Source organism: Dendrobates tinctorius, unplaced genomic scaffold (genome assembly GCF_039654945.1).
Source record: "Dendrobates tinctorius isolate UK_male_01 unplaced genomic scaffold, ASM3965494v1 ptg000107l, whole genome shotgun sequence".
NCBI classification, from domain to species: Eukaryota; Metazoa; Chordata; class Amphibia; order Anura; family Dendrobatidae; genus Dendrobates; species Dendrobates tinctorius.
Genome location: NW_027361775.1, coordinates 39,122,576 through 39,147,416, shown reverse-complemented (window position 1 = coordinate 39,147,416; position 24,841 = coordinate 39,122,576). Strand labels below are relative to the sequence as shown.

Sequence of the window (24,841 nt, the reverse complement as noted above, 5' to 3'; positions counted from 1 at the left end):
TGTTGCATCCGTGATGACCCGACCTATAAAACTATCCCCATAGTTAACCCCTTTAGTGAACACCATTTACCAATTTCTGTTTTAAGGGCATGAAAATTCAAATTTGGAAAATTGGGAAACCAAGTTATATCAAAGAAATTTTACCACTAACATGAAGTACAATATGTCATGAGAAAACAATGTCAGAATCACCAGGATCCATGGAAGTGCTCCAAAGTTATTACCTCATAAAGGGACAGTGGTCAGATTTGTAAAAATTGGCCTGGTCATTAACATGCAAACCACCCTTGGGGGTAAAGGGGTTAAGGTTAGGGTTGGGGTTAGGGCTGTGGTTAGGGTTTTATAGGGTTAGGGTTGGAGTTAAAATTGGAGTTTTTTCAAAAGTTCAAAAAATAAAAATGAAGATGATATGAAGGCTAGTTTTGAGCACAAGTGCTGGCTACTCAACTTAGCATCAGGTGCACAGAGAATCGCGGATCCCCACATGTTGTCTTTGGAGTGTCTAACAGTCATGAAAGATGTGGGGCAGGGACTCAAGCATGTCACTTGAGCACCCCGATATTTCGTGCATAGCCAATGATCCAATGCAAACTTTAGTAGTGAGCACTTGCTCTCAACACTAATGATGGCATGTTCAATATGACAACCTAATGCTATCAAATTTTGTGTTGTACCTGTGGGTTCAAAATACTCACTACACTCCTGGATAAAATCCTTGAGGGGTGAGATTTCCAAAATGGAGTCACTTGCAGGGGGGTTCACTGTTTTGGCACATCAGGGGCTCTCCAAACGCGACATGGCATTTTATCTCTATTTCAGACAATTTTGCATTCAAAAAGTCAAATAATGCTTCTTCCCTTCAAAGCCCTGCAGTCCACCCAAACAGTGGATTTCCCTCACATATGGGGATATTGGCATATTCAGGATAAATACGTTCACTAATCTAAGTCATTTTATGGGTAAGTGTGCGCGTATAGCCCATTCACCAGCTCCATCTATCCCTCACTCCCTCAAGATGGCTGGACCATCATTGTATATACATCATTGTAAATACACACCTGTACTTTGTACCTCCCCCACTTCATTGTAGATTGTAAGCTCTCACGAGCAGGGTCGTCTTATTTTGGTTTAATGATTGCATTGTTAATGTTGTTACTTATGACTTGTGTTTTGAAACTGTTAACCCCTTCACTACCAAGGGTGGTTTGCAAGTTAACTACCGGGCCAATTTTTACAATTCTGACTACTGTCCCTTTATGAGGTCATAACTCTGGAACGCTTCAACGGATTTAGGCGATTCTGATATTGTTTTCTCATGACATATTGTACTTCACTTTAGTGATAAAATTTCTTCGCTATAACTTGCGTTTATTTATGAAAAAAATGGAAATATGGCGAAAATTTAGAATATTTTGCGATTTTCAAATTTTTAATTTTTATGACCTTAAACCAGAGAGTTACATGACAGAAAATAGTTAATAAATAACATTTCCCACATGTCTACTTTACATCAGCACAAGTTTGGAAACAAAATTTTTTTTTGTTAGGAAGTTATAAGGGTTAAAAGTTGACCAGCGATTTCTCATTTTTACAACAAAATTTACAAAACCATTTTTTTTAGGGACCACCTCACATTTGAAGTCACTTTGAGGGGTCTATATGGCAGAAAATACCCAAAAGTGACACCATTCTAAAAACTGAACCCCTCAAGCTACTCAAAACTACATTCTAGAAGATTATTAACCATTCAAGTGCTTCACAGGAGCAGAAGCAACATGGAAGGAAAAAAATAACATTTAACTTTTTAGTCACAAAAATGATCTGTTAGCAACAATTTTTTAATTTTCCCAAGGGTAACAGGAGAAATTGGACCCCAAAAGTTGTTGTCCAATTTGTCCTGAGTACGCTGATACCCTATATGTGGGGGGGACCACTGTTTGGGCGCACGGCAGGGCTCGGAAGAGAAGCAGCGCCGTTTGACTTTTTCAACCTAAAATTGGCTGGAATTGAGATTGGACGCCATGTTGCGTTTGACGAGCCCCCAATGTGCCCAAACAGTGGAAACCCCCCACAAGTGATCCCATTTTGGAAACTAGACCCCCTAAGGAACTTATCTAGATGTGTGGTGAGCACCTTGAACCCCCTAGGGATTCACAGGAGTTTATAACGCCCGGGCGTGAAAATAAAAAATCATATTTTTTCCACAAACATGATCGTTTAGTCCCCAATTTTTTATTCTCCCAAAGGTAGCAGGAGAAATTGGACCTCAAAAGTTATTGCCCAATTTGTCCTGAGTATGCTGATACTCTATATGTGGGGGGACCACTGTTTGGGCGCACGGCAGGGCTCGGAAAGGGAAGCAGCGCCGCTTGACTTTTTCTACCTAAAATTGGCTGGAATTGAGATTGGACGCCATGTTGCGTTTGACGAGCCCCCAATGTGCCCAAACAGTGGAAACCCCCCACAAGTGACCCCATTTTGGAAACTAGACCCCCTAAGGAACTGATCTAGATGTGTGGTGAGCACCTTGAACCCCCTCGGGCTTCACAGGAGTTTATAACGCCCGGGTGTGAAAATAAAAAATCATATTTTTTCCACAAACATGATCGTTTAGTCCCCAATTTTTTATTTTCCCAAAGGTAGCAGGAGAAATTGGACCCCAAAAGTTGTTGTCCAATTTGTCCTGAGTACGCTGATACTCTATATGTGGGGGGGACCACTGTTTGGGCGCACGGCAGGGCTCGGAAGGGAAGCAGCGCCGCTTGACTTTTTCAACCTAAAATTGGCTGGAATTGAGATTGGACGCCATGTTGCGTTTGACGAGCCCCTAATGTGCCCAAACAGTGGAAAACCCCCACAAGTGACCCCATTTTGGAAACTAGACCCCCTAAGGAACTTATCTAGATATGTGGTGAGCACCTTGAACCCCCTGGGGCTTCACAGGAGTTTATAATGCCCGGGCGTGAAAATAAAAAATCATATTTTTTCCACAAACATGATCGTTTAGTCCCCAATGTTTTATTTTCCCAAAGGTAGCAGGAGAAATTGGACCCCAAAAGTTGTTGTCCAATTTGTCCTGAGTACGCTGATACTCTATATGTGGGGGGGACCACTGTTTGGGTGCACGGCAGGGCTCGGAAGGGAAGCAGCGCCGCTTGACTTTTTCAACCTAAAATTGGCTGGAATTGAGATTGGACGCCATGTTGCGTTTGACGAGCCCCCAATGTGCCCAAATAGTGGAAACCCCCCACAAGTGACCCCATTTTGGAAACTAGACCCCCTAAGGAACTTATCTAGATGTGTGGTGAGCACCTTGAACCCCCTAGGGCTTTACAGGAGTTTATAACACCCAGGCGTGAAAAAAAAAAATCATATTTTTTCCACAAACATGATCGTTTAGTCCCCAATTTTTTATATTCCCAAAGGTAGCAGGAGAAATTGGACCTCAAAAGTTGTTGTCCAATTTGTCCTGAGTACGCTGATACTCTATATGTGGGGGGGACCACTGTTTGGGCGCACGGCAGGGCTCGGAAGGGAAGCAGCGCCGCTTGACTTTTTCAACCTAAAATTGGCTGGAAATGAGATTGGACGCCATGTTGCGTTTGACGAGCCCCCAATGTGCCCAAACAGTGGAAACCCTCCACAAGTGACCCCATTTTGGAAACTAGACCCCCTAAGGAACTTATCTAGATGTGTGGTGAGCACCTTGAACCCCCTAGGGCTTCACAGGAGTTTATAACGCCCGGGCGTGAAAATAAAAAATCATATTTTTTCCACAAACATGATCGCTTAGTCCCCAATTTTTTATATTCCCAAAGGTAGCAGGAGAAATTGGACCCCAAAAGTTGTTGTCCAATTTGTCCTGAGTACGCTGATACTCTATATGTGGGGGGGACCACTGTTTGGGCGCACGGCAGGGCTCGGAAGGGAAGCAGCGCCGCTTGACTTTTTCAACCTAAAATTGGCTGGAATTGAGATTGGACGCCATGTTGCGTTTGACGAGCCCCCAATGTGCCCAAACAGTGAAAACCCCCCACAAGTGACCCCATTTTGGAAACTAGACCCCCTAAGGAACTTATCTAGATGTGTGGTGAGCACCTTGAACCCCCTAGGGCTTCACAGGAGTTTATAACGCCCGGACGTGAAAATAAAAAATCATATTTTTTCCACAAACTTGAAAGTTTAGTCCCCAATTTTTTATATTCCCAAAGGTAGCAGGAGAAATTGGACCCCAAAAGTTGTTGTCCAATTTGTCCTGAGTACGCTGATACTCTATATGTGGGGGGACCACTGTTTGGGTGCACGGCAGGGCTCGGAAGGGAAGCAGCGTCGCTTGACTTTTTCAACCTAAAATTGGCTGGAATTGAGATTGGACGCCATGTTGCGTTTGACGAGCCCCCAATGTGCCCAAACAGTGGAAACCCCCCACAAGTGACCCCATTTTGGAAACTAGACCCCCTAAGGAACTTATATAGATATGTGGTGAGAACTTTGAACCCCCAAGTGTTTCACTAAAGTTTATACTGCCCAGACATGAAAATAATAAATCCTATTTTGTGCCCACAAAAATGATCGTTTAGTCCCCAATTTTCAATTTTCCCAAGCGTAACAGGAGAAATTGGACCCCAAAAGTTGTTTTCCAATTTGTCCTGAGTATGCTGGTGCCCCATATGTGGGGGAAAACTACTGTTTGGGCACACGTCGGGGCTCAGAAGGGAAGAAGTGACGCTTTGGAATGCAGACTTTGATGGAATGGTCTGCGGGCGTCATGTTCCGTTTGCAGAGCCCCTGATGTGGTTAAACAGTAGAAACCCCCCACAAGTGACCCCATTTTGGAAACTAGACCCCCTAAGGAACTTATCTAGATATGTGGTGAGAACTTTGAACCCCCAAGTGTTTCACTAAAGTTTATACTGCCAAGGCGTGAAAATAAAAAATCCTATTTTGTGCCCACAAAAATGATCGTTTAGTCCCCAATTTTCAATTTTCCCAAGCATAACAGGAGAAATTGGACCCCAAAAGTTGTTTTCCAATTTGTCCTGAGTACGCTGGTGCCCCATATGTGGGGGAAAACTACTGTTTGGGCACACGTCGGGGCTCAGAAGGGAAGAAGTGACGCTTTGGAATGCAGACTTTGATGGAATGGTCTGCGGGCGTCATGTTCCATTTGCAGAGCCCCTGATGTGGTTAAACAGTAGAAACCCCCCACAAGTGACCCCATTTTGGAAACTAGACCCCCTAAGGAACTTATCTAGATATGTAGTGAGAACTTTGAACCCCCAAGTGTTTCACTAAAGTTTATACTGCCCAGGCGTGAAAATAAAAAATCCTATTTTGTGCCCACAAAAATGATCGTTTAGTCCCCAATTTTCAATTTTCCCAAGCGTAACAGGAGAAATTGGACCCCAAAAGTTGTTGTCCAATTTGTCCTGAGTACACTGGTACCCCATATGTGGGAAAAAACTGTTTAGGCACACGGCAGGGTCGGAAGGGAGTGACGTTTTGAAATGCAGACTTAGATGGAATGGTCTGTGGGCGTCATTTTCCATTTGCAGAGCCCCTGATGTGCCTAAACAGTAAAAAAACCCACAAGTGACATTGATTTGGAAACTAGACCCCCAAGGAACTTATCTAGATGTGCCCCAACTAATCTAATGTTTCCGGTAACGAAATTTAGTATTGCATTGAGGAGTGGTACAATTTGAAGCAATCCTTCATACACAGGCCAGGTTTTTCGGGGCAGGTGTCGCATTGATAAATGGTGTCCTTGCGTATTCCGTTTTTGTAACACACTCGGCACCTTTTTTGCGATTTACCTCTTTTTCCAGTTTGCGGGACCTCCCCCGGGAAATGCTGACCTGGTACAATACGAGCACCTTCAGTTCCGGAAGTTCTGGGGCCCGCTCCTTCCAGAGTGCCAAACATCAGGGCCTTAACCACTACCTCCTGAAACTGAAGGTACGACGTATCGCTGGGGCATGCACATTGTGACAATAGGAATGCGCTGAGCATTGCCAATTGGACGATGTGCACGACCAGCTTTTTGTACCACGCCTTAGCCTTTCTCAAAGCATTGTACGGTTGGAGGTATTGATCGGAGCGATCAATGCCCCCCATGTTTTTATTGTACCCCAGCACACATTCAGGTTTGCTGACCTGTGCCGAGGTACCCCATACAGTGCTGAGGGCGCTGCCATCACCGTGTATGGTGGTCAAGAGAAAGACATCCCTCTTGTCCTTGTACTTGACCACCAGCAGGTGGTCGCTACATTGGGCCCTGCTCTCACCTTTTCTGAGCATCTGCCCAAGTAGCGTCTTCGGGAGGCCTCTCTGATTTTTGCGGACAGTACCGCAAGCTGCGGTACCTCGCACAAAGAGGGCTTTGTAGAGTGGGACACTGGTATAAAAGTTATCAGTGTAGAGGTGATAACCTTTATCCAGCAGTGGGTGCACCAAATCCCACACAATTTTCCCACTCACTCCCAGGTCAGGAGGACATTCAGGGGGTTCAATCCTGGTGTCCTTTCCTTCGTACACTCTAAACCTGTGGGTGTACCCTGAGGTACTCTCACACAGCTTATAGAGTTTGATTCCGTACCTCTTACTGGCCCTCTTACTGGGCAGGTATTGACGGAATCCGAGCCTGCCCTTAAAATGGACCAAGGACTCATCCACGCAGATGTTCCTTAGGAGCACGTACACTTCAGCAAACGTTTTGTTGAAGTGTTCGATGACCGGCCGAACTTTGAACAGACGGTCAAAGTTGGGGTCATCTCGTGCGAGACACTGTGCATTATCGTTATAATGCAGAAACTTGAGGATGGCCTGAAAACGCGCCCGGACCATGACCATTCGGAACACTGGAGTGTTGTATAAATATCAACACTCCAATATTGTGAAATTTCAGGCTTCTTCAGGATACCCATGTGGAGGACCAGGCCCCAAAACTTCGTCATTTCAACTGCGTCCACAGGAGACCAGTTAGTATAGGATGAAAGCGGGTTTTGCTCCAAAAATTGCCGAGCGTACAAATTAGTTTGCTCCACCATGTGGTTAACAAAATCCTCAGAGAAAAAGACTTTGAAAAAGTCAATTACTGTGAGGCCGGTGGTGTCAAACTTGATTCCTGATTCTGCCACAAAATCAGGAATCAGTGGCTCGTAATTTTCGGGGGGCGAGGTCCACACAGGGTCTGCTGAATCAGCTGCGGGCATGGTGGGCGCTGCCTCATCTTCTGTCCTGAAGCGTCTGCGTGGCGGTTCCGCAGGACCCGAGGAGGAAGATGAGGAGGGGGAAGAGGAAGAAGAAGAGGATGAAGAATCCGAAAAATAAAGAAAAGTCGGATCGTCATCCTCGCTATCAGTGTCGGAGGCAAGGTAAGAATATGCCTCCTCCATTGAATAGCGCTGTTGGGAGGAACGTGATGGGCGGGACATTTTTTTGTGTAAATATAGTGCTTGGGTGTACTTTATTTATAACTGTGTATGTGGTGGGGGGCTAGTGATTGGTGCACACTATCCTGTAAGAAAAAGCTAAAAGGAAATGTGGAAAAAAAAGTCTAAAACAGCAGGACCTAGATATGGTAAGTGAACGGCGTCACTTACCAAAATTTTGTGGCTGCTGGATGTGTGCACAGGGGTGGCTCAAAGGGGGGGGGGTGAAAAAGAAAAATGTAAAACAGCCGGCACGAACTTTTATAAGTGAATTGCGTCACTTATCAAAATTCAGCGGCTGCTAAATGTGCACACAGAAACGGCACAAAGGGGGGTAAAAAGAGGGGGCTGGGGGATTGGGGTGGAAGAATAGAGATCGGACAGGGATCAACAGTTAGGGTTGTAGTTAGGTGGCACAAAAAGGGGAGAAAAAAATTTAAAACGGCAGGCAGGTGGCGCAAAAGTGGGGTGGAGGGGGGTGGGGGATGGGGGGATTGGGGTGGATGAAGAGAGATTGGGCAGGAGTCAGTTAGGGTTGTTGTTAGGTGGCACAAGGGGGGGAGAAAAAAAATGAAAAACGGGATGTGTGTGCGAAGGAAAAAAAGCGAGCACGAGTGTTGATCGTTGAACTGCGTCACCGATCAACGCTCGGTGGCTGCGCACGGAGGTGGCGCAAAAGTGGGGTGGAGGGGGGTAAAAATAGGGGGAAGGGGGATGGGGGATTGGGGTGGATGAAGAAAGATTGGGCAGGGGTCAGTTAGGGTTGTAGTTAGGTGGCACAATGGGGGGGAGAAAAAAATGAAAAATGGGATGTGTGTGCGGAGTAAAAAAAAGCGAGCACAAGTGTTGATCGGTGAACTGCGTCACCAATCAACGCTTAGCTGCTGCGCACGGAGGTGGCGCAAAAGTGGGGTGGAGGGGGGTAAAAATAGGGGGAAGGGGGATGGGGGATTGGGGTGGATGAAGAAAGATTGGGCAGGGGTCAGTTAGGGTTGTAGTTAGGTAGCACAATGGGGGGGAGAAAAAAATGAAAAACGGGATGTGTGTGCGGAGTAAAAAAAGCGAGCACAAGTGTTGATCGGTGAACTGCGTCACCAATCAACGCTCAGCTGCTGCGCACGGAGGTGGCGCAAAAGTGGGGTGGAGGGGGGTAAAAATAGGGGGAAGGGGGATGGGGGATTGGGGTGGATGAAGAAAGATTGGGCAGGGGTCAGTTAGGGTTGTAGTTAGGTGGCACAATGGGGGGGAGAAAAAAATGAAAAACGGGATGTGTGTGCGGAGTAAAAAAAAGCGAGCACAAGTGTTGATCGGTGAACTGCATCACCAATCAACGCTCAGCTGCTGCGCACGGAGGTGGCGCAAAAGTGGGGTGGAGGGGGGTAAAAATAGGGGGAAGGGGGATGGGGGATTGGGGTGGATGAAGAAAGATTGGGCAGGGGTCAGTTAGGGTTGTAGTTAGGTGGCACAATGGGGGGGAGAAAAAAATGAAAAACGGGATGTGTGTGCAGAGTAAAAAAAAGCGAGCACAAGTGTTGATCGGTGATCTGCATCACCGATCAACGCTTGGCGGCTGCACACGGAGGCGGCGCAAAAGGGGGGGTGGAGGGGGTAAAAGGGGGGTGAGGGGGGTAAAAGGGGGGTGAGGGGGGTAAAAGGGGGGACGGGGGGATGAAGATAGGTGGGGGGGTGAAGATAGATTGGGCAGGGGATCAGGGATCAATTAGCACTTACAGTTGTAGTTTTCTTTCTTCTTCTTCTTTCTTCTGCAGGGATTGTGATGCTACAAGCTGTGGCAGCACAATACCCAGCACAGGAGCTCTTGCTGCATCCGACCTCTCTGCAGGAATCCTCAGCTAGAGTGAGGACCCCTGCAGACAGGTCAGACAGGTCAGAGGCAGGTCAGGGGGCAGGTCACAGAGCGGTCACATCGCTGCTGTGACCTGTCATTGGTGGGATCGAATGATTACATCGATCCCACCAATCCCTGATCTGCCTGGTGACCATGGTAAATGCCTAGGATCGGAGCTCACAGCTCCGATTCCTAGGCAGGTCATGGCCAGGTCATCAGCAGAGCACAGAGCGGTCACATGGTGACCGCAGCTGTGCCCTGTGGCTGGCACGATCGCCGATCTAATCGATCGCGCCAACCACTTCCTGCAGGCCCTGCTGGGCCTGTCCTAGGCTCTGGCCTAGGATCGGTGCTATTACAGCACCGATCCGGGCCGGTACCGGCAGGGCACAGCGGTGATATTGCGCCGCTGTGCGCTGCGATTGGCGCGATCGATTAGATCGGCGATCGCACCAATCTGGGGGCTTTTCTCCGGTGCCTGGCGTTGCCAGGCACCGGTCCTAGGATCGAGTACATCGGTACTCGATCCTAGCCTAGATTCCTGTTGTTTCAGCCAATCTGATTGGCTGAAACAAAGAGAATTGCTGTGATTGGTTGTTCTGAATTGAACAGCCAATCACAGCTCAGAGAGGGGCGGGCCAGGGCGGAGACTGCCCGGGATGCCGAGGCCATCTATCCTGAGGTAAGATGGCATCGGCATTTTAATGCGATCACCGCGACTTAAGTCGCGATGTCGCATTAAAGGGCATGACATAATATTCCGTCCATGGTAATTAGGTCCATGGTCACATGGACGGAATATTACGTCAATTGTAGGTAAGGGGTTAAACTGTAAAGCACTGCGGAATATGCTGGCGCTTTATAACTAAAGATTATTATTATTAAACTGCACAACACATTTTGTGATCCATTTTATCTTTTTACCCTTGTGAAAAAAAAAGTTTGGGTCTAAAGTAAATTTTTTGTGAAAAAAAGTTAAATGTTACTTTTTTCCTTCCACATTGCTTCAGTTCTCGTGAAGCAGCTAAAGGGTTAATAAACTTCTTGAATGTGGTTTTGAGCACATTGAGGCCTTTAGATTTTATAATGGTGCCACTTTCAGGTATTTTCTGTCATATAGACCCCTCCAGGTAACTTCAAATGTGATGTGGTCCCTAAAAAAATGGTTTTGTATATTTTGTTGGAAAAATAAGAAATCGCTTATAACTTCCTAAAAAAAATATGTTTCCGAAAGTGTGCTTATGCTATCTAGACATGTGGCAAATGTTATTTATTAACATTAAATCTCTAATTTAAGTTCACAAAAATGTAAAGTTTGAAAATTGCTAAATTTTCAAAATTTTTGCTAAATTTCAGATTTTTTCATAAATAAACAGATGTTATATCAAAGAAATGTTACTCTTATCATAAAGTACAATATGTTACTAAATCAGTGTCAAATTCAGTGTTCAGAATCAGTGGAATCCATTGAAGAGTTCCAGAATTATTACAACATAAAGTGACAATGGTCAGAATTGCAAAAAATTAGCTTGGTCATTAAGGTCAAAATTGGCTTGGTTAAAAAGGGGTTAAAGAAAAAATGTACATGTAATATTTATAGGAAGCATGTCAGTTGATTTATGTCCTTAGAACACTAACACCAATTTTTACTTTAGTTGATTAGTATTTTAACCATATGTTGCTCATGATTGCATTTTGTAAGATAAGAATTTTGAACATTATACATGCTGCATGTAGATTATTCTAATTGGAGTCATGTAGATGGAACTGCTTGCCATGAGAGTCACTGTTTTCTTTCCCTAAGTACATTGGTTGTGGTGTTATTGATGTCCACGAGGCCAGAATACATCATCACAAACACATTCCCAGTTCTCCGTATATACAGTAGGTCTGCTAACTAAATGGCCAACATTACTGATCAATTTTTAACTAATTCTTGATGGAGATTAGTGACGAGCGAGCGTCACTACTTGTTCCTCACTTGAACATACAGTACATTATCTTTGAGGCTGCTGGAGAAAAGCAAGCATAGCTCTCTATTGTTTCTGAATAGAATGAAGCAAAGGTAAAAAATGGAGCAGAAGTCGATCATGCACACTTCCGCTCAATTTAAAATGATGCCCTGTGGTTGGTATTGCTGGGGGCTTGAGCGGTTAAGCCCCTTGTGAATAGTGGATAACTTATTGTCTTAAAAATAAACTTTTTGTTAGGTGTTTGGATTCTCCCGCTCCGCGGGATGAATCCCAAGCATTGTCTGGTCCTGCGGCCTCCCATTCACATCCGGCTACTCCAATTGCTGCTCAACACAGACATCGATCCCAGTGTCTTGCTCAGGCTCATGGTATATGTTTGGTTACTGCTGACTCTCCAGCCAAGTCTATGGTAACCGGTGACATGCAGGTGCAGCCTTGAACTCTGGAGTATAAGTCCAGAGATCACTTCACTGAGCATGTCCGTGATGTAGTGTCCTCCCTTTGTTGGTCGGAAGTTAGCTGCTCTGGTGATGTGGCAGCTCCAGATTGGCCGGCGGGTGACACCTCGACCGACAGGGCGTAAGTGTTTGGGGTGGAGCCTAGCATATAAAAGGCTCTCAGCGGCGCATGTGGGCATGCTAGTGTCCGTTATGTTTTGCTGTGTGCGTGGATACTCTACCACTCTGCACGTCTGCGTGTGTCTGTTTATGTTCTGAGACTGTACATGTTGGCAGGCAGGTTGTACACTTATGCTGTTTCGGTCAGGCATGGGTTCAGTAGTGTCAGGACTGGGGAAACTTGCCGCTTGACTTAGCATCTGTTTCGGTCTTGTGTGCAGTTAGCACAGTCCAGTTACAGAGCAAGCTCAACCCTTACACTATACTTCTCTGTGATGGTGACAGGGTATTGGACCTAGTGTCATAAAAGTTCTTTCTATTGGCTCAGCATCTGCTTCATTCGTGTGTGCGGTTAGCACAGTTTAGTTACAGAGCAAGCCTAATCCACGTGCCTACATCCCTGTGATGTGAACAGGGCTTACCACTTAGCACACTTAGTGCAGTATCTCTCAGTGAGCTTACTACTCTGCATTCCATTCACATTGTGTGGTGTTAACACAGTGTGCTTTAGGTAATGCTCGCTGTTTTGTCCCGTCATTATTCTCACTAGCAGCAGGTTACATCTATGCACGGTGGACCCCGAGTTGCGATTGCTGATTGTTAGTGCCATCCGCCAGCCCTAACACTTTTAACATGCCCTATTAAGCTGCTAGTTCTCATCTAACTTTTAAAACACAATACAAAGCTCTCACCCATAACTGGCGGTGCCATGGATTTTCACCTTTTACCCAGTATCAACCTAGATGAGGAATTTCATGGCTCAGGGCATTACTGCCCTGCACCTCTACATGAGATCTAATGTTCATAAGTTAGCAAAGCTGTTGCATATATGTTGCATCCTAATATAATAAAGTAACACATTAGTCACACATTAACAAAACATTGCTTTAAAATACTGAACGAAAAGGTTATAACATTATATATCAACAGTACAAAATACTAGCATAGTCTAACATTACATAGCATGATATACACAAAGTAATGTTAGGAATTGGCTGGGAAACAATAAAAGAGCAATATTGTATACGCAAAAGGCAACCTGGTGCAGGTGTGTTAAACACAACAATATAAAAGGCATCAAATAAGAATCCCAGCTGTTGCGGCTCCACAAGTTGGAAACCAACATAATATTAGACTATTCAGAAGTTGTGGGTAATCTCCATTGCTGGTGTAATATCCAACAAAGGAGTCCAATCGAGAGAAAGTCACAATGTAGTTTGTTCTCTATGTGTTTCACAGTATCCTTACTTATTCAGGAGAACCACAACAATTGTGTACAGCATCATAAAGTGTCTTCAACCCCTTAAGGACTGCCGATGCGCCTTTTAATGGTGGCAGTTAAGGGTACTTATCCCTCAGTGCTTCTTTTTAATGGCTCTGAGAGATAAGTGTATAGCACCCCCCAGAGTCGGAATTTCTCTGTGGTCTAGGCTACCGATCGGCTCTGCTACATATGGGCGATGAGCAGATCGCCCATATGTAGCAGATTTACTGCTGTGCTTTGAGCGCCGGCCACCGGGCGGCGCTCAAAGCGATCTACCTGGAACAACCATAGAGGTCTCTATGAGACCCCTGGTTGTCCAGGCAACGTGTCGACGACCTCCGATCACGTGACGGCCCGACGGTCAGAAGCTCTAGTTAAATGCCCGCTGTCAGTGCTTGACAGCGGGATTTAACTAGTTAATAGGCACGGGCGGATGGCGATTCCACTCGCGCCTATTGAAGGCACATGTCAGCTGTTTATAACAGCTGACGTGTCGCGGCTTTGAGGTGGGCTCACCGCCAGAGCCCACCTCAAAGCAGCGGAGTCTGACCGCTGACGTACTATCCCATCAGCAGTCAGAAAGGGGTTAAGGACCAAATTGGCTCTGTCAGTAAGGGGTTAAAAAATGTTACATTTCAAATCTGAGCACCAAACAGAAATTGCCTATAAAAAGTGTGGATGGTATAACGCTTATCAATACAATTCATAAAAAAAAGCTTTCACATAAAAAATGTTTTATACTTTTTTTCTGAGGGGAGTCAGTATGAAAGGTGTGTATCAAGTGCAGTATGTAGAATTAATTAAAATTTGTGTGGACATACATACAAATTAAAATAAAGTATTTTGAAAATAACGTGAAAAAATATGTTAGGAAAAGAGAGAAATTGAATGAGAGATGTGTGAGAAAAGCATGGGAAGGGAAAAAGACTTTCATGGGCTGCACACTTGAGGAGGGAGAGCCCCGAGATGAACATGTGAACGGAATTCCCCATGGATAGAACATGTGGAGAGCTGTGGGAAGGGAGTTCCCAAATCTGTGAGAAATAGTTCAATGTGCAGAGCCTCAGAGAAGACCCATATACACAGTAATGACATAGCTCATAAGTCATAACAACCATCTTATGACAAGGAAGAATTTAATAGTGGGGTACATGCCATTTTCGAATGTATTTGTAAGGAGGAGTATGGTCATTTTTCAACCCCTTACCTGCATTCTCAATTTCCATTCAAATTCTTCTTGCTTCAGCTTTTGGAGATAAGAGGAGGTATAAAGGAAAGGTTATCGCATACACATAAGACTATAAAATACCTGTATCATTTAGCATTTATCCATCTAGTAGGAAGAACATACAACTTACTTTGGCCACCCAAAGATATTACTGCTCTTGTGCTCTCACTTCTGTAAGTGCATGCTCTGACTTAGCAGCAATTATATAGCACTGAAATGTACGGTACATAGTTTCCCTATTAAGTGCTGAATATATATATACTAGATAAAGGCCTGATGCTATCACATCGGGAGTTCGGTAATGTCACAATGGGGCAGGCTTTGCAGCGTTGAGAATCTCTCCCCCATGTGCTCACCCACTCTCTCTTTCCCCATGTACTGACTTCTCCCGTATGTGCTCGCTTCTTTGACCAGTCTACTCCATATGCTATCCCCCTTGTCTGCTGTCTCTCTCTTTCCTGTGCTGTGTTCTCCCCTCATGTGCTGTCTCGTTTCAGCTGTCTCCCCCCTGTGCTCTGTCTGTCTCACCCCTGTGCGCTTTCTCTCTCCTCATCTGCTATCTTCTCTCATGTCATCTCTTGTTTGACCTATGTACCCCATCACTAAGCAGTCAGTGCACAGCATGTCAGGAGAAATTTCTATTTAAAGGGGTTTTCCCGTGAACGAAATTTCATTTTAAAAATTGTGTCTGACCATGTACAGAACATACCACAGCTCCTGGACAGGGGAGGAAGCAAAAGACAATACTGACATTACAGCAGGAGATCACAGAGGATACATTTTGTGAGGAAAAATATTGTTTAAAAACAGTCAGTGAAATAATTTACCTCACAAAATGAATCCTCTGTAATCCCCTGCTGTAATGTCAGTATTGTATTTTGCTTCCTCCCCTGCCCAGGAGATGCGGTATGCTCTGTACATGGTCAGACACAGACAATTTTTAAAATGAACTTTCGTTTGTGGGAAAACCCCTTTAATGTGACCGGCTTCCTCGGCCTGTAGACACGTCACGCATCTGCCTCTGGGATCAGCCGAATGATTCACTGAGCCTGCGTGGAATTCACACAGGTGCAGTGTGCCGGTGTTCTGCTGGTGGTACCGCGCAAGAGGCTGCGTGAGTGTATGAGTGTATGTGTATGAGTGTGATTGTGAGTGTGAGAGTGTGAATGTAAGTGTGAGTATGCGAGTGTGAGTGTGTATGTGAGTGTGACTGTGAGTGTGTGAGTGTTAGAGTGTGAGTGTGACTTGAGTGTGAATGTGAGTGTGAGAGTGTGTGTGAGTGTGAGTGTATGAATGTGAGTGTGTGAGTGCGTGAATGTGTGAGAGTGTGAGTGTGAGAATGTGAGTGTGTGAGTGAGTGTGTGGGTGTATGAGTGTGTGTAGTGCGTACGGTGTATAGAGTGTGTGTGTGTGTGGTGCGTTTGGCGTATAGAGTGTGTGTGTGTGGGTGAATGTGTGTGGTGCGTACGGTGCATAGAGTGTGTGTGTGTGTGTGTGTGGTACGTACGGCGTATAGAGTGTGTGTGTGTGTGGTGCGATGGTATACCGCTGGTAGTACAGTGCAATAGGTTGGTACCAGCAGCAGTTTCCATACTGAGACACCCATCACTTGGGTGTCCTAATATGGTGGTCGGTGAACTTCCTCCTCTTGGAATTCTGGGATATATATATATATATATATATATATATATATATATATATATATATACAGAATGCAAAAAAGTCTAACAAAATGGTTGTATAATATAAAACTGCATTCTTTTACTTTATTGGTTTCTATGATGAATCTATGTATCTTTAGTTTTAGGTACGAGTTTAATTCACTTTGTAACAGCCTGATGTTTATTTAAAATATCTTTGAAGCTTTCCTTGATCATAGGTTAAGCTAACAATGTCATTTATTACACATACATACAGCCCTCACAGTTAATAAAAATATTTTTTTACTAAATTCAGGAGTACAAAAATACAGAAAGATCAATAATATAATATGAACATTATTCTTGGATTGATCCATGGATAGAACCATCAAAATAACCCAAAAATCTGAATCTCCAGAACCATAATGAAAATTTATATTTTTTTTTAACTTCAGGTGGAAACTGAAGAACAAATATTGTCTATTTTCTGTGGGAAAGAAAGTACTGACACTGAGCAGGCTCCAGGGCAGCAGGCGATCGTGTCACCTGGGAACTTCCTGAGCCTTACGTTCAGATCAGACTTTTCCAATGAAGAACGCTACACAGGCTTTGACGCTCATTATAGTGCAGTTGGTAAGTTGGTTCTGTTTAATCATGTGGGACCCATACTGCACTTTCTTAATTTCTAAAAGCAAATATCTAGGAAGCCTGAGCTACAATCCTGATAGACAATTTATTGATTTATTGAAATGTCAACTTAAACTTCAATGTTAAGAAACTGATAACCTAATAAAATGTACGTCTCCAAAATGTCCTATAATTCTATAATATGGTTTATTAGGTTTCTGATTACGTTATTTTAATTTTTTTAACTAAGTGATTTTATAATTTAATGTTATTTTACTATTATACCTATTTTAATTTTGTAAATTCCAGTTTAAAAGTCCTTGAACATTCTGTTTTTTGATATCCTGGGAAATATTTCTACCGAATGCGTATGCTTCACACAAAGCCCCTGTCAATTTACACTAAGATTGTAAAATTGCTACTTTAAAGCATCTAAAAGACTTGTTCAACTTTAGAAGCAAGTAGAACAAAACCAATATACTGTCAGTGAGCTTGAACTACTGTTATTGTGACTATGTTTGCACAGCTGCCAGCTAATACTGTTGCATGATGTCTGTTTCCAGATGTCGATGAGTGTGCAGAGCAAACCGATGAGAACATAGTCTGTGACCATCATTGTCATAACTATATTGGGGGATTCTACTGCTCATGCAGATTTGGCTACCTTCTCCACTCAGACAACAGGACATGCAAAGGTTTTGCACACAATTATCTATATTTTTACCTTTCTTATTGTGGCTTTGCTGTGTTACAATGTGAAAATATACCCATACTAAAAATGTTCCTCTACTTAGAAACAACCCTCAGCCATGAATCAGTAACATTTACAGGTTATTGTTATACATGTATTTAAATCAAGATGTTTTGTACAGACTAAAAGTTTCAGTTATTTACTCCACTCTAAATGTACAGGGTGGGCCATGTATATGGATACACCTAAATAAAATGGGAATGGTTGGTGATATCAACTTCCTGTTTGTGGCACATTAGTATATGGGAGGGGAAAACTTTTCAAGATGGGTGGTGACCATGGCGGCCATTTTGAAGTCATCCATTTGGAATGGATCCTGCTTCCATGTTGTGCTGAATGTGCAGCGTGTCTGGGTAATACTTTTGGCATTTATGTTATGAAACGTTGCCAATGTATATGACTGCTGGACTTTTAGTGTTCTATTGACCTGTAAGACGAGTGTGTCTTTTTGGCTGTACATTTGGCTAGTATACTTCTGTACACCTTTCTTTCAATTATACAATTATAGTAGATTTCACCTATAATTACGACTCTTTCCTGCTCTCTCACGATTGTTCACAGTGGAGTGCAGCGATAACCTGTACACACAGAGGAGTGGAATAATTTCCAGTGCTGATTATCCGAGCCCATATCCAAAGAGTTCTGATTGTCTGTACAGAATTGAGTTGGAGGAAGGATTTGTTGTTAATCTTCAGTTTGATGACAACTTTGATATTGAAGACCACCCAGAAGTATCATGTCCATACGATTACATAAAGGTACAATGCCAGTTTCTTCTAAATACGTACCCATATACACTTTACATTCTTTTCATGTTTAAATCATTAAACAGTCTGTTTAAATATAGATATCAGTTTTAGGTAATTTAGTAATGCATATTCTAATCAAGACTTATGTGGACATGCACTTGATTAGGATTACAGAGACTGAATTTACATAGTAGATGTCCTCTTCTCATGCACATGCAGAGCACTCCGTAGACATTTCTCCAGTTCTTGGCCATGTCACCTTGTCAACTATGTAGCTACTGTATGGAGGACCCTATATAGAGCCTTCTGTCATGTACAGGGTCGGGTTATGACTATACCGTAGACAAGCATTTGATGACCATACCATAGCAGGGTTCTAGTTTTAAAAGCACCATTAATTTTAAAAAGAAATGAAAACCCCTTTAGTAGATGGTTCTAAAGTAATTCTAGGTACACTTTAAAATTTTAATTTGGATTCCACCAGTGCAAATGATTATATCTATACACTATACAGTATGTGAAATGTCAAAAGATAAGGCAATTTCAAACAGTGACAAACCAAGAATCCTGGCAGTTGTATATTTTGAATAGAAAGTTATCATAAATGTCAATTTGTGATTAAAACCAAGTAAAAAAGCCAAATGGTATTAAGTGGGTATAAGTGTAGAGAGTACACCAGGACAAAGTAAAAAAAAACTTTTAAAATTTAACCTTTAATTATTTCAATTTGGAGTACTTACTCAAAATTCATTAAGAGGTAAAGAAACAAATATTTTCAGACAGGGAATAGAGCGAAATATAGTGTAGCAATCCTACAATGGCCCTAATGGGTCCCTTTTGGCTGTAATCCTATCTGACAGTGGAGGTTGGCACCCTAAAATTTGATGTGGCACCCCTGCTCAATGTCAGCAATCCCTTAAAGTCCCTACATGCCCCTATTGTAGAGCTAAAGCAATAAATCAACATGCACACAGCATACAGCTAATTGTCTATGGTACCACTAAGCTGTGGCTGTGAGGGAAGCTGCATCTAGTGACTACAAATTGCAGTCTTGCATATTACTGAACTAATAACAACTAGACAAATGATACAGGAGGTTCGTACAATTTTAAGAGACACCTCAACTAGTTCACTACATTCTAAGTAGGAATCCTTAACAGTATCTAAATCATATTGCAAAGTGAACAAGTGCTTAAGGTAAATCCACAAGTGTTTATGTAACACATTTAGTTAATAAAAGTGCAAGTGCATACAAGCTCCTTTAATGCAGTTAAGGTGCTCTAAACATAGGCAAGATGCCTTGTCAATCATCATACACAATTAGAAAAAACTCTGATTTTCAAAAAAAATCACAATGGATCACTTAACTGGTTTTACTAGTTCCCAGTTATTTGATGACCCTTGTCCCTACATGTTTCGCCCCTTCCCATTATCGGGGCTCATCAAGGGACCCAAGATAGGAGTGTGCCACAATAGGAGATGGGACAATAACATAAGAATTAGGCCTCAAACTTTGACTAATGCAAGGATTCCCACACATGTAGAATGTATCAAATTTCTCCTGATAATAATCTTTCTTTATTTCTTTTTTTTATTTTTTTTTTATAGCTGATCATACGATCAAAGACTAGGCTAGAGACATAAGACAGTAAAAAACAGTGGAAAGGAAGATAAGCCCTTATGAGCTGCAGACATTGATCACTTATCATAATGAATCATTATAGTTTTCCAATTTGTCCATAAAAAATATTGTCTGTCTGTGATTTTTTTTAAAAAAGCTGTCCAGAAAAAATAAAAAGTCAAGTTGGCAATCCTGGGTATGCCCTGTGTCTTGTGTGAAGGTCATTGTGCAGGGAGGGTGAAGATGGATGTGAAATATGACCATCACTTAATATGAATGGTGTAATCCTGTGTTATCTATATGTACGCAATACCTTTCATTTTAATCCTGTCTGTGATGACAATTAAGGGCCTGTCACACTAAGCGATATCGCTAGCAATATCGCTATAACTTGTGACGTTATAGCGATATTGCTAGCGATATCGCTGTGTCTGATACTTACCTACAACCCGCTCCCCCGCTGGTTATCGCTGATCGCACGAGAACAGGCTGGACTGTTTCTCGTCGTCAGCTTCCTGCGGCGCTTCCTGCTGTGACGACGAGCGACGCGTGGACGCGGGCGGGAGGACGCAGGATCGCCTCGTCTGACAGGTAAGTAGCGACCCCCGTCCCCAGCGATGTCGCTAGTGAGATCTGCCTGTGTGGCAGCTCACTAGCGACCACTTAGCGATGTACCAGCGATCCTGACCGCGTCATATCCCTGGTCGGGATCGCTGGTACATCGCTAAGTGTGACAGTACCCTTAGATGGCTACTGACAAGTGATCTGTACAGAGCAGGAAGTATCTGCCTAATAGCTTAGTGGCCAAAGAGAATACTGCAAGATTACATTCAGGACATGGATGAGTTTAAAGAACTTAAAAAAAAATGTTAAGAAAAGATATATCATAAAAATAAAGTTTTAATCAGTGTCTCAATTGGGTAGATCAAAGCTGGAAGAAAAGAATTTGGTCCAATATGTGGAGAAAAATCACCTGGAAGAATTGAAACTGGAAGTAGCAGTGTTCAGATTTTGTTCCATAGTGATAACTCTGGGGAGAATGGAGGATGGAGACTGTCTTATACTGTCACAGGTAGCCTAATGAATGTTTTTACCCATTCAATAGTTTATTTTTTTTTATTCTTTAATCACTTAGTGAAGGAGTCAATTTGGACCTTAATGACCAGGCCAAATTTTAGAAATCTCACCAGTGTCACTTTATGTGGTAATGCTTCAACGTATCCCAGTGATTCTGAGACTGCTTTTTCATGACATGTTGGACTTCATGATAGTGATAAATTTTGGTCGATATAATTTGCACTTATGAAAAAAATCAAAATTTTGACAAACGAATTGAACATTTTGCAGCTTTAAACTTCAAATATTTATGCCTTTAAATCAGATAGCTGTACCGCACAAAATAATTAATAAATAACATTTCCTATATGTCTACTTTATATATTCATTGTTATTGAAATATAATTTTTTTCGTTAGGATTTTACAGGGGTTAAAAATTTTGCAGAAATTTAGCAGCAATTTCTTATTTTTTCAACAAATTTACAAAACCTGTTTTCTAGGGATCTATTAGCATTTAAATGGACTTCGAGGGGAATATATTGGAAGCTCCCCAAAAGTGAAGCCATTTTAAAAACCACATCCCTCAAATACTTCAAAACTGATGTCAGGAAATGTTTTAACCCTTTAGATGCTACACAAGAATTAATGCAATGTGGAATGTGTAACGAATGGAAGCAGAGGCTCAGGTGGTGAAGTTCACATTCGTTTTTTATTGATATTTTTGTGGAACTTCGGGATCACGGTCCGGGGGGGCTCCGAAGAGAGCGTGACTAAGTGAGCCCCAGGCACCCATAGTAAGTTCCCTTGAACAGGGTCAGAATGGAATGTCTGGGGAACACGGGTGCTACCTCCAGTTAGACCCCGGACACGTGGCAGCTGTCCCAGCAGGACAGACAGATAAGCAGGGTTATCTTATGTTGTGGAGCTCACCGGCGGGTTCCTGGTGTACGGGTAGGAGCTGGCAAAGGTGGTACTGGCATTGTCCAGTGGAATGGATAGCTGAGTGGTGGGATGAGACGGAACTGGAGTAAACAGTACAGATGTCATCCTGGATAGCCGAGTAACAGGTAACTGATTGTCTGTGGAAACAATCAGTGTAAGCGGAGCACTGGCAGAACACTACAGAAGCACAGGCACAACATTAGCAGAAATAGGAAGCTAGCAACAGAGGATACTTGTTGCTCCGGTGCCCTCCCTATGGCGGAGGGGCCAGAAATAGTAATCACTAACATGCTATTGGTCAGAAGTATTTTTTAAAAATGTGCACTGTCTCTTTAAGAGACCGGGAGCGCAAATGCAACCTAAGCACTCTACCTGGGGACCTGCTGGCCACGCACCAGGAAGCAGGAGGGAGCGAGGAGGCAGAAGCTGCAGCAGGGCGGCGTGGGGCCGGCACAGATCAAGAGCCCCGACGGGAACCCCGCGGAGGTATGGGACCAGGTGTAACAGAATGAAAAAAAGTAAATTTAAATTTTGCCTCTAAAATTTTTCTTTGGCCCCAATTTTTCACTTTTGCAAGAGCTAACGCTAAAAAGTGGACCCCACAGTTTGCTACTGACTTCTTACAAGCACGGCAATACCCCACATGTAGTCAAAAATTTCTGTTTGGACAAACAGCAGAGCTTGGAACGAAAGTAGCGATATTTGAATTTTTGAACACAAATTTGTCTGCACCATGTCGCATTTGCAGGGCCCCTAACAGCAGAAGCCCACAACAAGTGATGCCATGAATTAGTGAAACTAATCCACTCAAGGATATTATCCACTGGTATAGTGACCATTTTTACCCACAAGTACTATACAGAATTTGATAACATTAGAACATCATATTGAAAATGTTCATTTTTTTTATCAAAAATCTTACTTTAGCCTTAAATTTCTCCCTTTTGCAAGCGGTATCACCAAAAAAGTGTAGTGAAAAGTTTATTACCCACTTTCTTATGAGAGTGGCGATAGCCCATATGTAGTCAAAAAGTTCTGTTTGGACAAACGGTAGAGCTCAGAATAGAAGGGGCATACTATGAATTTTGGAACACAAATTTGGCTCAATTTGAAAAAGATTGTCATATTTGCAGAGCCTGTGTGGTTCAAGAACAAAAAAACCCTATAAATCTATTTTTTTAAATTATACCCTCTAATGTATTTATATTGAAATATAGTGAGTGGTTTCATACCATCATTTTTTATGTAACACAAGTTTTGAAAATTACAATTTGTCTTTTTTTTCACTGTCCCTGTCATTAATCTTTTTTGTACATTCTGAGGAACACACCTCAAATTTTATTACATTAGTTTTTGTAGTGAATTGTTGGTGAAAACGTGGTACCCTTGGTGAAGAAATGGTGTCATCAGTTCACAGACAATTTAAAATGGAATGCTAATTTTCTGGGGACAGTTTGGTGGATTAATGTGGCGGTCACTATCAATGGTGCATGTGTACCCTCATGTGCTCTTGCACATTTTGTTCAACTTTACACAGTATTTGGCTCGCTTTGATAGGATAAACTGGTGGAATGACACACGGCCCTTGAAACTCATGAGGGACTCATTGACTGCAACATGGTACTCTGGGGTATATGAGTTTAAAAACTAACCTTAAAGAAGGAAAATTAGGAGACGCAGTTTGTATAGTAGCTGGGGTAATTTCTTGGGGGGCTTGGGAATTGTCATTAAAATGAAGGAATCTCATTAGGGCTTCATGACGAGCTCAGGTCACGACAGATGCAAAGACAAGGGTACTGTGGACAGACTCTGTTGCCCAATAGGAAAGGAGATTGGGTTTTTTTTTACTAATCCCATGCTTAGGTGAAGGCCCCAAAAATTATATTATTTCAGACACATTTGTGGGGGATCAATGAACGGGAATTAAAGGATTTGGGTTTTTGGCAAATATATTGTCAGGCATATAAATTGGTTTTCTGGGCAATTAATTGTAGGACTTCTGCTGTAACAGAAATTTGAAAAATTCTAAGGGGGTAAAATTGGTGATTTCAAATTATTTTATTCCGGGGGGTTGATGAAAAAGGGGGAATTTGAGGGGAACATGTGGATCGCCCGCCAGGGCCGTGGGGTACTCGGTACCGGGCCGGTATCTCAGAGGGAAGTGTCAGAGCAGCGGTGACCCGGTCTGTGGCCCTGGGCGCCCATGTAAAAGGAATGGTGTTAAGCGTGGCTGATTAAAGTTTATAAGTGGATGATTCGTGACGCCACCTGTGGTGTTCGGCAATGAAGGTGTTAAGCCGACGCTGCAGACAGATCCTCTGGGACGGATGGTGTGGCGCAGCAATGATGTTGTGGCCCTCCACAGGTAGGGCTGTAGTCCCAGGGCAGTGTAGATGAAGAGCTAGTGAGGAGAACGTAATGGTGCAGTGTTAAGCACAGAGATGTAGCAGTGCTGAGTGGGTTGGCGCAGGAATAAGCGGAGGACACCAGGGCATGTAGTTCCAAAGCTTTACTCACAGTCTGTTGTGCGTACAGGTGCCCGCCTCGGTGCTGTGTCTTCCAGGTCAGGGGCTCAGCCAACCTCCAGGCAAGATGAAGTACTCCGTTCCAACACTCCGCCATCATATGCCTTCTCTGAACGTCTCCTTTCTAGCGCTTGTAATGAAGTACTTGTGGTTGTGTGTTTAAACCCAAGTTCCTCCTTTAAGATGTTCCTTTGAACTCTACTTGTACAGCAGACAGCTGTAGCCTGCTTCAGGGACTCCTTGCTACCAAGTCCCGGCTCACTCATAGATTGCTGTTGTGCCCCCAAGTCTTGTGTGGGAATAAAGTGGTGACAACTTCTGTTCCTCCGGTGTCTGCTGCAGGACCATTAGTATCCATACAACCTCGGGGATCGGACCCCGGCCATGCACTTAGAACTTGAGGAAGGGCCCTGCTCTGACCCTAGTCCTTAGTTCTCCTCTTCTCATTTCGTTCCATACAAATCTTTCTTCCTTATGGAGAATCAGGCTTTCTATATCTCTTTCCAGTGCCAGCAGCTCCAGGTCACAGGAGACTGCTGCAGCACCTCCTTCCATCCATCCCACT

At 43.3% G+C, this 24,841-nt stretch overlaps 1 protein-coding gene across 6 annotated transcripts in view; it reads left to right on the top strand.

The window, feature by feature from the left end:
• MASP1 (MBL associated serine protease 1) overlaps positions 1-24,841 on the top strand; it is a 245,757-nt gene that overhangs the window by 52,343 nt on the left and 168,573 nt on the right. For all 6 annotated transcript variants that reach the window (XM_073589389.1, XM_073589388.1, XM_073589387.1 and 3 more), the window contains exons 3-6: positions 16,460-16,637; positions 17,195-17,326; positions 17,944-18,140; positions 20,677-20,824. In XM_073589389.1, coding sequence (XP_073445490.1) covers positions 16,460-16,637; positions 17,195-17,326; positions 17,944-18,140; positions 20,677-20,824 — 655 coding nt within the window. The remainder of the gene's footprint in view (positions 1-16,459; positions 16,638-17,194; positions 17,327-17,943; positions 18,141-20,676; positions 20,825-24,841) is intronic.